The sequence below is a fragment of the Xiphophorus couchianus genome, chromosome 14, assembly GCF_001444195.1.
Source record: "Xiphophorus couchianus chromosome 14, X_couchianus-1.0, whole genome shotgun sequence".
Lineage (NCBI taxonomy): Eukaryota > Metazoa > Chordata > Actinopteri > Cyprinodontiformes > Poeciliidae > Xiphophorus > Xiphophorus couchianus.
In genome coordinates this window covers 6,601,900-6,614,579 of record NC_040241.1, presented here as the reverse complement: position 1 = coordinate 6,614,579, position 12,680 = coordinate 6,601,900, and the positions used below count along the sequence as shown (strand labels likewise).

At 40.9% G+C, this 12,680-nt stretch overlaps 2 protein-coding genes across 4 annotated transcripts in view; both read left to right on the top strand.

Annotated features, from left to right (window-relative positions):
* The first annotated feature begins 256 nt into the window (after positions 1-256).
* Positions 257-1,273, top strand: nop10 (NOP10 ribonucleoprotein homolog (yeast)). The gene is made up of 2 exons (XM_028038102.1): positions 257-444; positions 979-1,273. Exons 1-2 carry the CDS (start codon positions 391-393, stop codon positions 1,117-1,119), a joined length of 195 nt encoding a protein of 64 aa, XP_027893903.1. The 5' UTR covers positions 257-390; the 3' UTR covers positions 1,120-1,273.
* Positions 1,274-2,367: 1,094 nt separating this feature from the next.
* Positions 2,368-12,680, top strand: part of slc12a6 (solute carrier family 12 member 6) — a 28,376-nt gene continuing 18,063 nt past the window's right edge. For 2 of the 3 annotated variants that reach the window (XM_028037859.1, XM_028037857.1), the window contains exons 1-3: positions 5,772-6,432; positions 10,841-10,929; positions 11,368-11,496. In XM_028037859.1, the coding sequence (XP_027893660.1) occupies positions 6,210-6,432; positions 10,841-10,929; positions 11,368-11,496 (441 nt within the window). In that variant the 5' untranslated portion in view covers positions 5,772-6,209. Of the gene's footprint in view, positions 2,530-5,771; positions 6,433-10,840; positions 10,930-11,367; positions 11,497-12,680 lie in introns of those variants that run through there. The other variant, XM_028037858.1, reaches the window with a different exon arrangement.

Genomic DNA, 12,680 nt, shown 5'->3' with positions numbered 1-12,680 from the left:
ATTATTAAATTATACCAGTTATCCATGTGCTTTCAAGTAAAGTAACCGAACACTGAACGCGATTGCGCAATGGTCGCCCGCTTTACTGCCGTACAACAATTCCCAGGATGCTCTGCGGTCGCAGCCGGAAATCCACCTTTTCTGCACGGGGTGGAAGAAACCTTCGCTGCAGATCCACACTCCATACCAGTAGGTGGCGGTAATGCACACCATTAAGTTGCTTGCCAACCGCCATTAAAAACAAAAAGAAGAAGAAGAAGAACCTTCGCTGCACGTGGGTTTCAGACGTAGCAACAACGCTTTTACCGAAAACCTTTGGACTTATCAAACTTGAAAAGTCTATTTGATTTCATTTGAACGTGTAAAGCCCAAAGGCACCGTGTCGTCGTGATGTTTCTGCAATATTATCTAAATGAGAACGGAGACCGAGTCTACACTCTGAAGGTAAAGCCTAGCTTCGTGTTTACGTCGCTAACCTGAACATTTTAACACCCTGACAGCATTTTATCCTCCTCAAGTTTCACTTCCGCCTTTGAATGTTATACATTACGTTTTTAGAGTCGTAAAAGTAAATAGTTTTCGACATGTGGTGCACTTAGTGAGATAAAGACATTAGGCAAAGGGCTCAAGTTAGCCACGTTAGCTTTTAGTTCTAACTCTGTGTACATGTTGTTTACTTGTACTCTATTGGGGTTTTATCGTATTGCGCGCAACAGCAAAACAATCAAGTCAAACCAAAACATGCAATTATTTCTTATCATATACTTTGAATTGTGTTTTTAGAAAACCTCACCAAAAATATTTAAATTGGCTACGAGTGGGAGTCCTACTCTATATTTTTTATATATAGAAAACTTGGATTTTTAGCAGACTTTGTATTATTTTCCAAATCTCATACATTGTCTCTCTAAAAAGTATATGTTTCCCCCCCTCACCAGACAATATCCTCTAATACTTTTCCTTGTTATCCACCAACAGAAGGCGACACCCGAAGGGCAGCCCACCAGCTCGGCCCACCCGGCTCGCTTCTCACCGGACGACAAGTTCTCCCGGCACCGGGTGCTGGTGAAGAAACGCTTTGGGCTCCTCCTCACGCAGCAGCCCAGGCCCATTCTGTGATGGAAGTGATGCTGGGCCTGCAAGAGGAAGACAAACTCCTGGGTTGGATTCAGAAAGACTTGACTATGAGCTGGATCAGCTACAACTTGGATTATTTTGGTTTTACTTCTAGTTATAATTGTATGTACCCAATAAAATGTGCTAATGCTTTTTACTTAGTTGTGTTTTGTGTTTGGAATGCAATCCAGCCTTGGAAATTAGGGAAATTTCTTTCGGGAATAAAAATAAGTTGAGGGCTTTAAAAGTAATTCATAATTCAAAGTCATTTCTCTTTGTTTTGCCATGAAGAACTTGTCAAAATTACAGACTAAAAAGCAATCCTAAAGAAATTGCCAAAAGGTTTTTGTAGCTACTTGAGACATTAACTGGAGCAAAGATCGAAGGCTGAAATGCGAAGATTAATTGTAAGGGGTTTTGGAACAGAAACATTCAACATCAGAAAATGCACATGCTTTCAGAAGGGCTGGAAGAATAAGGGCCCCTGGGATGGAGACAGTTTTAGTGCTACTTCTCTACCCCCCACACACACACAAAAATAAAATTTACTCATAGCTAGGTCTACACATCGGCAGGTACAAATTGATGAATGATGGGTTTAAAACATCTGACACAACTGTCACAAAAAGATGATTTTCAAATATTTGTATTAGAATTAAAAATATTTTAAAGTCTGGCGCATGCCCTACCAACAACAAGAAAGCATTTAGCGCTTCACTTTAACCAGCTGCAAACTCGAATCAAACATCCACAAAAAACAAGAGAAAGAAAGTGAAGTGATGGATGAATAATAAAATAGATACTTATTGGGGAGAAATAAATGAACATGGGTGGAGGGAAGAATATCAGGATTAATGGTAGTTATACCATTGAAAGTTAATCGATGGTCGAACACTGAACAGTTTAAAAGTCTGATACATTTTTTTTTCTTTTTTAAGCGGTTCGATGATTAATTGACATGATGTATTTCTTTGAGTCAAATATGCCTAGCACCAAACCATGGCCTTTGTTTTGGTACTTCACACTCTTACATTGTTCTTGAAACACCATACAGGAGTTCACGAGCCGTTTTGTTCAGTAAAACTGTTTCTAACAACGGCCTAACAAACTTTGAAGACGTAATAGGGTTAAAAAAAAACAACAACCCCGTCATTTACTCCCAGAATGCAGATCAGCACTACATTCCCCAGACGTCTCAACGAAAGGTCATAATCACGCATGCGCAAACTAGATGGAACGACGGCAAGGAAGTTGGGACCTGAGCAGCACAGTCGCGTGCTGTGTTTTTTTTTTTTTGGTGGGTCATTTGGAATAAATGTGCGGAGAAACCCCGGCACGGGAGCTGAATGTTTACGGATAAAAACTGGAAACAAATGTAAATTGGAGGAGCCGTTCAAGGGAAACGGGGGACAGGTATGTGTTTACGGTGACTAGCCGGTAAATTGTGAAGAATTCGACCGGGAAAAAACAGTCGTTGTGAGAGGAGCTCTGTGGAGGTCCGGAGAGTTGACAGGTTGTCTGCGGCGCGGCTAGGCTAGTCGCGCCGACTGAAAGCCCTCCTCAGCCGGTACCGCAGCTCTGTTCTGGCGGCTGTCTCAGCCGAATCACCGTAGGTGTCCTCCCAGGTTTACAAAAGTTATTAAAGACAACTTTAAAATAAAACACGGCTTGCATTTAAACCCGCCAGATTTTTTTAGTTTTTTTTTTTTGTCGAAATTGAAAGCGCTACTCTGTATGATTTTTATTTATTTATTTTTGCCGGTTGTATTGCGTTAAAACTAGCTGCTCGGTCGCAGTTTTACGCTGAATTTACATAGAGGCGACACAATGTAACACAGCGGAGTGTGACTGGGATCAGCTGCATTAAAACCAGTTCTGCTGAAAAGGGGACGCGTTTGCCGACCGGTTCAAGCCAGAATTATTATAGCTAGCTTAATTGGCTTAGAATGGCAGCTGAGTGGCGGGGTTGGAAAACGAGCATCCCCACTGGAACCAAATTAATGTTCAGGATTAATCTGACTGCTACTGTTCCCGGTTCAACACATATCACATACACTTCAGTTTGCATCCAATAGTCATCACTGACTTTATCCTGAAGAGCTTAACAGCTGTAGGAGATAATATCTGCTCAATTTTGAGTGACATAACCATCGCCACTGAACACGACGAACATATACGAACATATATATTCTGCTGCTTTTGTTTGCGGTGTTCTGGAGTGGGATTTGGAGCAGCTGTCTTTGAGAATCGGAAGCCTAAGAGGATTTGACAGCCAGATGAGTAACAATACTGCACCCAGTTGCCAGAAGAAGTCCTGACAGTTTGACTGCAGCATTTCTGAGCACCTAAAATGCTAAAAAAAAAAGTGATATCTAAATAATAATAATAAAAAAACACGTTATTACTCATAGACTTTGAGAGTACACAGACGTCAGTGCTGTCAGAAATGAGAACAAAATGTCTTGAATCAAGATGTCAGCTCTGATTAAATACTTTTAGACTTCTTGTCGATGCAAGTAGTCGCCTCCTCCTGGTTATTTGGGTGGCCTCAGGTTCAGGAGGAAGTGCAGTCAGTCACATGTGTTGTACCCCACCCTCCCAACTCTTTATACAGCAGTCTCAGTTCTCCTGATGTTTCATGCAGATTCTTTTAGGCGTGCCGGCTGTAAGCGCTCAGTTCTGCTTGCACTAGAAATGCACCGATTAGGGGTGGCTGAGGTCCAGTTTCTGTGAAGTTCTGACCTGTCCTGGTGCTACAGATGATAAATAATTCTGACTTTGGTTTAAGAAATATAAATGACAGCTGTGAGAAGTATTTTTTTTTTTGTAGAGTTCTTACTGTTGGTGGTTGTGGTAGTATTGTTTTTTAAAGTTTTCTTTACAGTCCTAAGGTGTTCGCACGCTTTATAGTCTGGTAGACTAAAGTAGTTCTATTGAGGTCCAGGATTTGCAACATTTGTTAAATTTTCAGCTGGTGCGGTTCTCTTTCACATGCCACTGTGTCATGTGAGAACTAATTGAAAACTAATTCCTCGCCTGTGGCGGCGCTGCATCAGAAACTACCGAAGGAAATGACACAAAAAGACATGAGCGCATCTTTCTTCTTCACAAAATGTAAATAAAAATGGAGCAGCATCAGATTTTTTAGGCTTGTAGGATTTCCTTTTTGTCGTTGGTAAAAGACAAGTAATTTGTCCCGCTAGCGCCAGACTCAGCTGGTGTGAATTCATCCTTTATATTAGCAACTAACATGAACTTTAACTATAAACATAAATCACTGTGTGTGTCAGATCTTTAGAGAATCAAGATCCTAATATCCTGCCAACACGTTGAAGGTTGAAAAGCTCAAAATAACAAAGCAAAGCAACTTTCTGCAGCCTTCCTTGTATTTTCTAAAACTGGCTCGCTTAGCTCACTTTTTTGCCAAATCAGCGAAAACTTCCCCAAGGCATAAATCTGACTCAATGTCTCTTTTCGTAGCCAGAAAATATGAAATGTTAAAGGACTAAATTCTGTCTTTCAAGTCGCTTCTGACAGCTAAGAAGTTCAGTTTTTAAACACCTCATCGCCACTGAAAATTGTTGATTTTGAATCTTCTTCCTGCAGTAGCCACTTCCATGCTGAAAGGAGTTGGTAGAGTTTAGGCATGAGGCATTCGTTTATTAAAACACTGCATATTTAATATGTTTTAAAGCTGAAAATTGTCAGATTTCATCCCACTGACCATTTCCCCTTGTGTATTTCTAGCTTGTATGCTTGTATATTTCTTGTTCTGTGTACAAGCAATATTGTACACAGAGGGATTTCTCTTCTGTAGGATTTTCCCCTATAGAAGAAAGTCACCGTTTTCCAATTGTTTTCCATTCCAACCCGTCTGAAAATGGAAATAAGAAATTCCTCTTATCTAGGAGTTAATTTTCAGTCTGAACTTGACAGACGGTTATTGTATCTATTACTGCCTCGCTCTACACACCTCATGCCCCCTCCCTATTCTGAATGTTGACGGACTAGGCAACATTTCTTTAAAAAAAAGAAAGAAAATAGGAACAACCTGCCTTGCCTCTGCAGGCTGAGTGAGAGCTGGTACTCTCCAGTATAACCGGTTAGAACCGCTCTCCTTTAATTATTAAATTATATTCCAAGTCTAAAAGAAAGAAAGAAAGAGAGAGGGGAAAAACCCAGTTCAGATATATCCACTGATCTTTTTAGCTTTTGAACATATAAATTGACGCTCAGTTTTTGTTTTTTTTTTGTGTTCTGACTGTTCATTCCTGGTTGTTGTTTTACACCTGAGTCACTCATTCTGTCAGAGGATGACAATACTCTCACTAAAGCTTGGTTTTATACGTAGAATGTAAAGCGAGGCTGGCGTTGTGTCAGATGAATGCCATGTGAATGTAATGTACTTGCTCCTTTTTCCAGTACTTGAAGCCGTTGGTCATGGTCAAACAGAGGAGGTTTTGTTGAAATCTGAAATTGATTGACTTCCACAAGGCACATGACACGGTGCAGCGTCTTGCTACTACTGATTTTACAAAAAGCGAAACTCCCATGTTAGTTTGTTGGAGAGCAAATGTTTTTATTTCACATGGAAAGATCCGACTTCTCATTTTTTTTTCTCTCATGGTTTTTGTTTCTCTCTCTTTCCCTATCTATCCTCTACCATCCTGGCTTTAATCAACAATGGAAACGTGAAGGCATTTTGTGGCAGACCCTTCTTATGTCTTGTTCAAAAACCCTTTGAGTTCAGAAGACAAGACAAATCCAAGACAAATTCTGGTTCCCACCACGCTGCTATATGCTAGCATCTCTCCAGAAACAACCACATTTTGACCAGAATTTCCTTTGGTACCCGAAGGTTCAAGACGAACCTGGTTTTTGCCTCAATGGAGTATTTCATGACCAAAAGGAGAAACCGTAGAGGTAGGAGTTACCTCTGCATCAGCTGGGAAATAGCCTAGCTCAGGTCAGCACAGTGCTGCCAGCTCCTCCTTGATTGGTCCTTAACCCCCCCTGCTCCCACAGAGACCCTCCCTGGTCTATCCCCACTTTCCTAGTTTTCTGTCCCGCAAACCGCTCTTAAGCCACCCGCCATGTCGTCGGTCCGCTTCACGGTGACGCCCACCAAGGCCGAGGACCTCCCGGGGCTGTCCGACACGTCGCCCGACATCAGCTCCCGCCCGTCCGCCCATGTTCGCTTCGGCTCCAGGGAGAGCGTCAATCGCAGCGACCTGGTGAGCGAGGGGTCCGCAGGTGGGATGACGTTTGGAGGAATGGGAGGGAACGAAACGCCGGACTGCAGCAGCATAGACCAAGGTGAAACACACACACTCATTCTCACAGGGTGCTAAATGTTTTAACATTGTGGTTATAATCTACCAGTCATCTTGCATACTTATTATCTCACATAAACATGTTCATGAAAATATTGTTTTTTTTTTGTGTACATGCAAAATGCTTTGTGTGGAGGAAAGCCCCAATCTCAAGGTTGACCTTTCAGCTGTAAAACGACCCCAAACATCCTGTCAGAGCTGCAGTTGAATAGTTTAGATCAAAACATATTCATGCGTTAGCGCAGCCCACTCATAGTACAGACCTTGATTCAACTGAGCCTCCAGGGTAAACCTGGAAATTAATTTTTACAGTTTTTCTCATTTTCATATGATGGATTAAAGGGGCAGTATTAGGTAAAATCAACTTTGTCATAATGTTATTTCCTCATCAGAAACATACCTGGAGTGTTGCTCTAATTCTTTTAAACTTTTTTGAGAAATTTTTCAATCTCCATGGCAACCATTCAGCTGTGCAAAACACCTGGGTGGATCTAGCTCCGCCTTCGAGGACAAAGCTCCTCCCCTGCAGTTTCCAAGCTTCCGAGCTTCATAGAGCAGCCCGTGACTCCCCACTCAGCTCCTTCAGACTAGTCAGGAGCAAAATAGACTAGTCAGTTTGCAAACAAATTAGCAAACACCTGGTGGAACAGTGCATCTGTTGAGCTCATCATAGTTGCTACTTCTCAGTGAAACGCTGGTAAAAACATTGTTAAAGGGTTAATAGAGAAGCCCTGTTGTGAAGACTTTCTGAAGACGGAGTTTCAGAAAGAGCAGGAGTTTCTTAAAGAGACAGAGGCCCAATTTTAAGGAATTAAATTAGGATGTAAAATTTCTTTTAAGTCATATTTGATATAACGCATTTTTATAAGAACTGAAGTTAACATAGTTACTTGATTGTGCTATAAAATGGCATTGTGTGCCTGGAAAACACATAATACCCATTAAAGTCTTATTTTTGCACCAAAATTGTGAAACAAGCAGTAAATCATGTGTCTTTCTCATTTTCTTCCACTCTTTTGGAAAAACCAGGTGTTGATTTTGCATAGGGATCTCCATCCTAAAACTTAAAAGGGACCAGTTAATGTTTTTAAATACAGATACGCTAACAAATGCAGTTCTTTACCTGTTAAATTTTTTCCTGCAATATTTGCTTTGAATTTCTACAAAGAATGCCACGAAAAGGACCAGTGACATGTTTCAAGCTCTGGTTTGAATACTCTTTTTATGTTTATCTTTATTTTATAAATCCTAAAGATTGGAAATAAAATGCTTTAAAAATGCCAGGAAATTTCCTAAAGCTGTCTAAAACGCTTTTCTTTTTTTAAAAATGTCTTGTGACATTTACGGCTCTGAACAAGTTTTATTTGGTTGTCCTTGGAGCAAAATTGCTCTTTTGGTTGTAAAAGTTGCAGAACCTTGGTCTGGCATATAAAATCCCAATAATAAATATAAATAATAAATTTCCCAACAGCAAATAAGAATATCTGTGATGGGTTCACTGGCTCAGTGTGATGTAACTGCATTAGCCCACTGATCCACTTAAGCAGTTGCGTTGTTATGAGGATGCACCGCACTTTTTAATAAGCTTCCATAAATAGACATTGAGACGGTTAATCCGTTTCGATCGGGCCGCTGCGACGCTACAGCCTGTCCATATTTCTGTCTCCACGTGTCCCGAAATAAAAGAAGAAGGAAAAAATGCTGACGCAGTGGCGCTACTGAAGCAACTGAGTCAGGTTCCTGAAGTAATGACAGGAGAAGTCAGAGTGAATGGCTGAGCAGCTATTTCCTCTACGATTCATTATTTTTTGACACCATTACAGTTGGCTGCTGAAACTACTGGGCGGAGGAGCCCTTCTGTTTGGGAACGCTCTCAGAAGCAAACAGCCGTTTTCCCCTCGAGTTCACCCACATGTGGACTAGCAGCTGTGGCTCTGAGCAGACAGCAGTAGAGAAGTGAAGAAGATGCACAATTCATAACAGAGAATTGAAAAAATGAATTCCACTCCTTTACACTTTCATCGGTTTTAACACAGCGGATAGTAACTGTTATGCACTTGTAGTATCTCAGATGGAACATCTCACTAAACGTCACCAGATCCTACAAGAAGTGCAGTGTCTTGTGTTAATTATTTAACTTTTAAGTCAGCAAAAAAAAAAAAAACACCCCTACAAGATGTTGCCACATTTGCAGGAAAAAAAAATTAAGCCATGGTTCTACAAGACATAAAGTAGAGGTGCACTAGAAGATTGGCTGATGACTATAAATGGGTTGTACGGCGCAGGCAATTTTCAGGAAGCTTCATTGTGTTGAAGTGGCGAATTACATACATTACAGCCAAATGTAAAATTTAAGACGTCAGCAGAGTCCACACCTCCAGCTAGCAATCGTTTCTCAGTAGCCATAGGTTCAGATACTCTATACAATCAAATACTGTATATTCCACTTCCTACAGAGTCTGTGCTTTGTAGACTTTATGCAAAGTACAAAGTAGACTTTGAATAGCTGGGTAGCTAGCTGTTCAGCTATTCAGGTTGATTATTCATCAGTGGTTGTTATCCCAAACACCTACACATACCAGCTGTTCACTGTGCATCAGAAATTATGTCTTATTTTTCTTAGCTATAAACATCTGTCAAGGAATGTATGGGATTGTGCTTACACAATCCCATACATTCTTAAAAATAAATAAAGTTGCCTTACAGTTAGTAATGCTATCCATGCTAACTGTGCTAACTGCAGATAAGATGCCGAAGCCAGTATAAAACATACTAAGGAATTAGAATCTGATTTATCCAAACTTGATATCTGTTCAGCTAGAAACTCTTTTGGATCTTGTAAGTTTTTTTTTTTTTTTTACAGTTCTGAAAGCAAAATAGGAATCGGGTAGAAGCAATATCGGCAGAGATTTTTGAAAATCGGATATCAGAAATTGGGTGCAACATTCTGATGAGGGCATCTCCACTAAAAAGCTCATTATTTGTTTATAAATCAAAGTTGATCTCTGCTCCTTGGTTCATCCATTTCATCCATCCATTTCTCTTATTAGCTTCTTCTTTTTTTTTTTTTTTTGCAGATGCAGCTACAATGTTTTGTCAATTCCTCCTTTTAGCCACAGAAACTCCTGAACCCACTGATCCCTGTTGACCTCCTTCCTGCTGTCCACGTGCTTCTCAGCATGAGCCACTGCTGGTGGATAAACATTTACCAGTATTTGCTCACGTTCCACCCTCAGAATTTATCTATTTTTTTGGCGAGTGAATGACGAGCCGTCAATACCAGCATGGTCACACATCTGTTGACGTTCACCTGTCGTGACATTTAGTAACTTAACATCAATAGCCTGTTTTGAAGACCAATAAGGAGTTCCACCATAATCTGACTCTTAGCTTGGCTAATAAATATTTCCAGACAGTATCAGTTATGTTGGGGTTACTTTCAGCTCTTATTGACCCTACTTGGTGTTTTCAATGATATCTAGAGTTAAGACAGAGTTTCTGAAATAAGCAAAAATACAAACAAACAAAAAAAAAACGTCCAAATATCCGGTTCTCAATTGTAGATTTCAATTAGCTAAAAATTTTTTCAAACTTTTTTTTTTTTGAGACATTTCCTGTTGTTTTTGCCATCTGTTGTAGTTCTGAATTTGAGTGTTGTTGCGCCTTAATAAAACTACAACACCCGTGAATCTGACGGTTGAGCAAGCAGTCGTGTCAGAAGGATTTCATCGCAGGATATGCAGTTTGTGTCGTAACCAGTTCTTCTTTTTGGTTTCATTGTGATGAAGAACTGGTGTCAGGCTGCAGCTCTGTGAGCCTGACTCAGCAGATGCAGTCTGGGAACCGCAGATGAATCCCTGAACCTGGACTGTCCTGTTGAGCAGGTTTGTTCGCCAGGGGTGCTCCCAAGTCTCAGAGTTAGTTTTTTTTAGTTTTTTTTTTCTCACTCAGTCAGATGTTAGGTCATTCCCTGACATTTTGTCTGTATTCAACCAAAACACACGCGTTGCTTGGTTTGCACCAAATGTTGCAGTTTTGTTGTATCCTGTAATGCGAAAGGACTCGTGAAAACGTCCCTCCTGCTGAAGACCAGCTGCAGGTTTTTATCGCTTTCCAGCAGCCCTATGTCACCCACAGTGCAGCGTGCGGACGACTGCTGGCATTAGCTTGGGGAAGCAAAGAGGGAAGTGATGGTGCTGAGTCAAGCGCTGCTGATGGTGCAGGGATGCGTGCTGATGGATTCGGTGACAGTCGCTCTTTCATTGGACTGTGCTGCATAAATCCGTACAGCTTGACCTCGATGAATCAAGACGACAGCAATCTCGACTGTATGTGCTCATATTAAAGTTCTGGTCTTGTGTGTGTGTGTGTTCTCTTTTCTTGCTGTTCAGGGGATGGGAAGATCTCCAGTGTTTACATCAACAACAGTCATGGGATGGATGACGATGAATTTTTCGACAGGAACTTGGCCTTATTTGAGGTTTGACAGACAAACTGATTATCTCTGTTGTTCTACCTTTAACGTTCTAAGTTTTCTGCAACATTTTGTCTCGTAGCACTGATGGTGACAAAAATCTCTGTGGTTGTGTGTGGTGTTTTTTTCTGTTTGCCAAACTTGAGCTAAAAAGCTGCATGGTGGGTGCAGCTTATTTTAGCTTGTATAGACTACCAGCTTTTCTGGAAATGTCTCTAACCTTTTTCTGGCGTAGCATTCTGTAAAATGCTCAACAGTCAGCTTCTTTCTTCTCTGTCATGTTTTCTTCCTCTTGATTAACACCCATCCTCTTCTCTTTATTTCTTTATCTTGCTGCTTTTGACTTTGATCCTTTCTTTGTTCCAGACTTATTGCTGTCTTTTCGTGTCCCCACCACTGTTATCGCCCCGTTTTCACACTGTGACATTGTTCGATGACCAACAGGAGGAGATGGACACTAGGCCGAAGGTGTCTTCTCTGCTCAACCGCCTGGCTAACTACACCAACCTGACGCAGGGAGCAAAGGAGCATGAGGAGGCTGAGAGCATCGGGGAGAAGAAGAAAGCCAGCAAGGTGTGAAATGCTACAAATCATTTTGAAAATCAGAGTTTACTGTGAAATAATAACACAATAAAGCTTTTCTAATACACTCTCTATATCATGTTAAAGCATAAAATCTCAAAATCAAACACTGTTATATTCTGATATGTAAAGTATCAGAAACAATGCTGTGATAAATTACACACAATGTGACTGAATTTGCTTGAAGAAATGGTGGAAAACAGCTGGAATCCCTTTTAGGATGAGCTCATCGTCCATCCTCTCCTGCGTCGGTCATAGAGTTGTTGTCTAGACAAATCATATCTACGACTCAAAGGGCGTCGAGACCTGAACTCGGAGTACACTGCAGCGCTCGACGATAAGCCGCATGTGTCCAAGATAAGACGATCTGTTTTGGCCGTTCATAGTATTTCCTGCTTAGATTGGCATGTCTTTCCACCAGACAGAAGGAAGAGGATTTGGGTAGGCGGAGTTTAACCAAAACAGTTTTAATCTTCCTTTCTGGTTCTGCGGTGTGTTCAGTACAAGCATCACCAAAATGCTGCCGCACCACTTAAAGATTAGCTTGTAACTGGGCCAAATTAAAGACGACAAGAAAATAAGAGCATGCTTTCATTCTTTTTTTTAAAAGTGAAACTAGACATAGTTTGAATTTGAACACAACCAGGAAACACTTTCCTTTTGCACTCAGCAGTGAACCTGCTTTCATTTAGGACAAGGACATTAAAACTGGAGTGATGGCAGTTTTTCTGTTTGATTCACTTAAGAGTCTTTCTGCAGAGTTTTGGACTGATGGAAGGGGAACAAGGGACGTTTTATTGATAAATTCGAACGTGCATAACTATAGTCTCGATGTGAGGAAATAGTCAAGTTTTCATTTTGACCGCCTTTTGCAAATATTTCTCAAATGATAAAACGCTTTGAAGTTGTTTGAGTGACCTTGAAGAGACATTGATTGGCTCCTTTAGGGACTCTGGTGGTTCAGGTAATATGTCACCTGTCCCAACAGGAACCACAAAATTGTGGACCCGTGTTATGGTTTTGTCAAAGGAGCATATAAATCTGTCCCTCTCCCTCCATTGGGTGGAGCTGACCATAATTGTGTGCAACTTATACCAGCTTATCGTTCTGCTATTAGGAGAGGTAAAACCATCACTAGACAGATCAACAACTGAACTGATGATTCCAAACTCAAC

Excerpts from the sequence above, each read along its gene's own strand:
- nop10 (XM_028038102.1), top strand. The coding sequence starts at position 391 with ATGTTTCTGCAATATTATCTAAATGAGAACGGAGACCGAGTCTACACT. Across the intron at positions 445-978 it reads ACCGAGTCTACACTCTGAAG|AAGGCGACACCCGAAGGGCA; the intron begins GTAAAGCCTAGC and ends ATCCACCAACAG.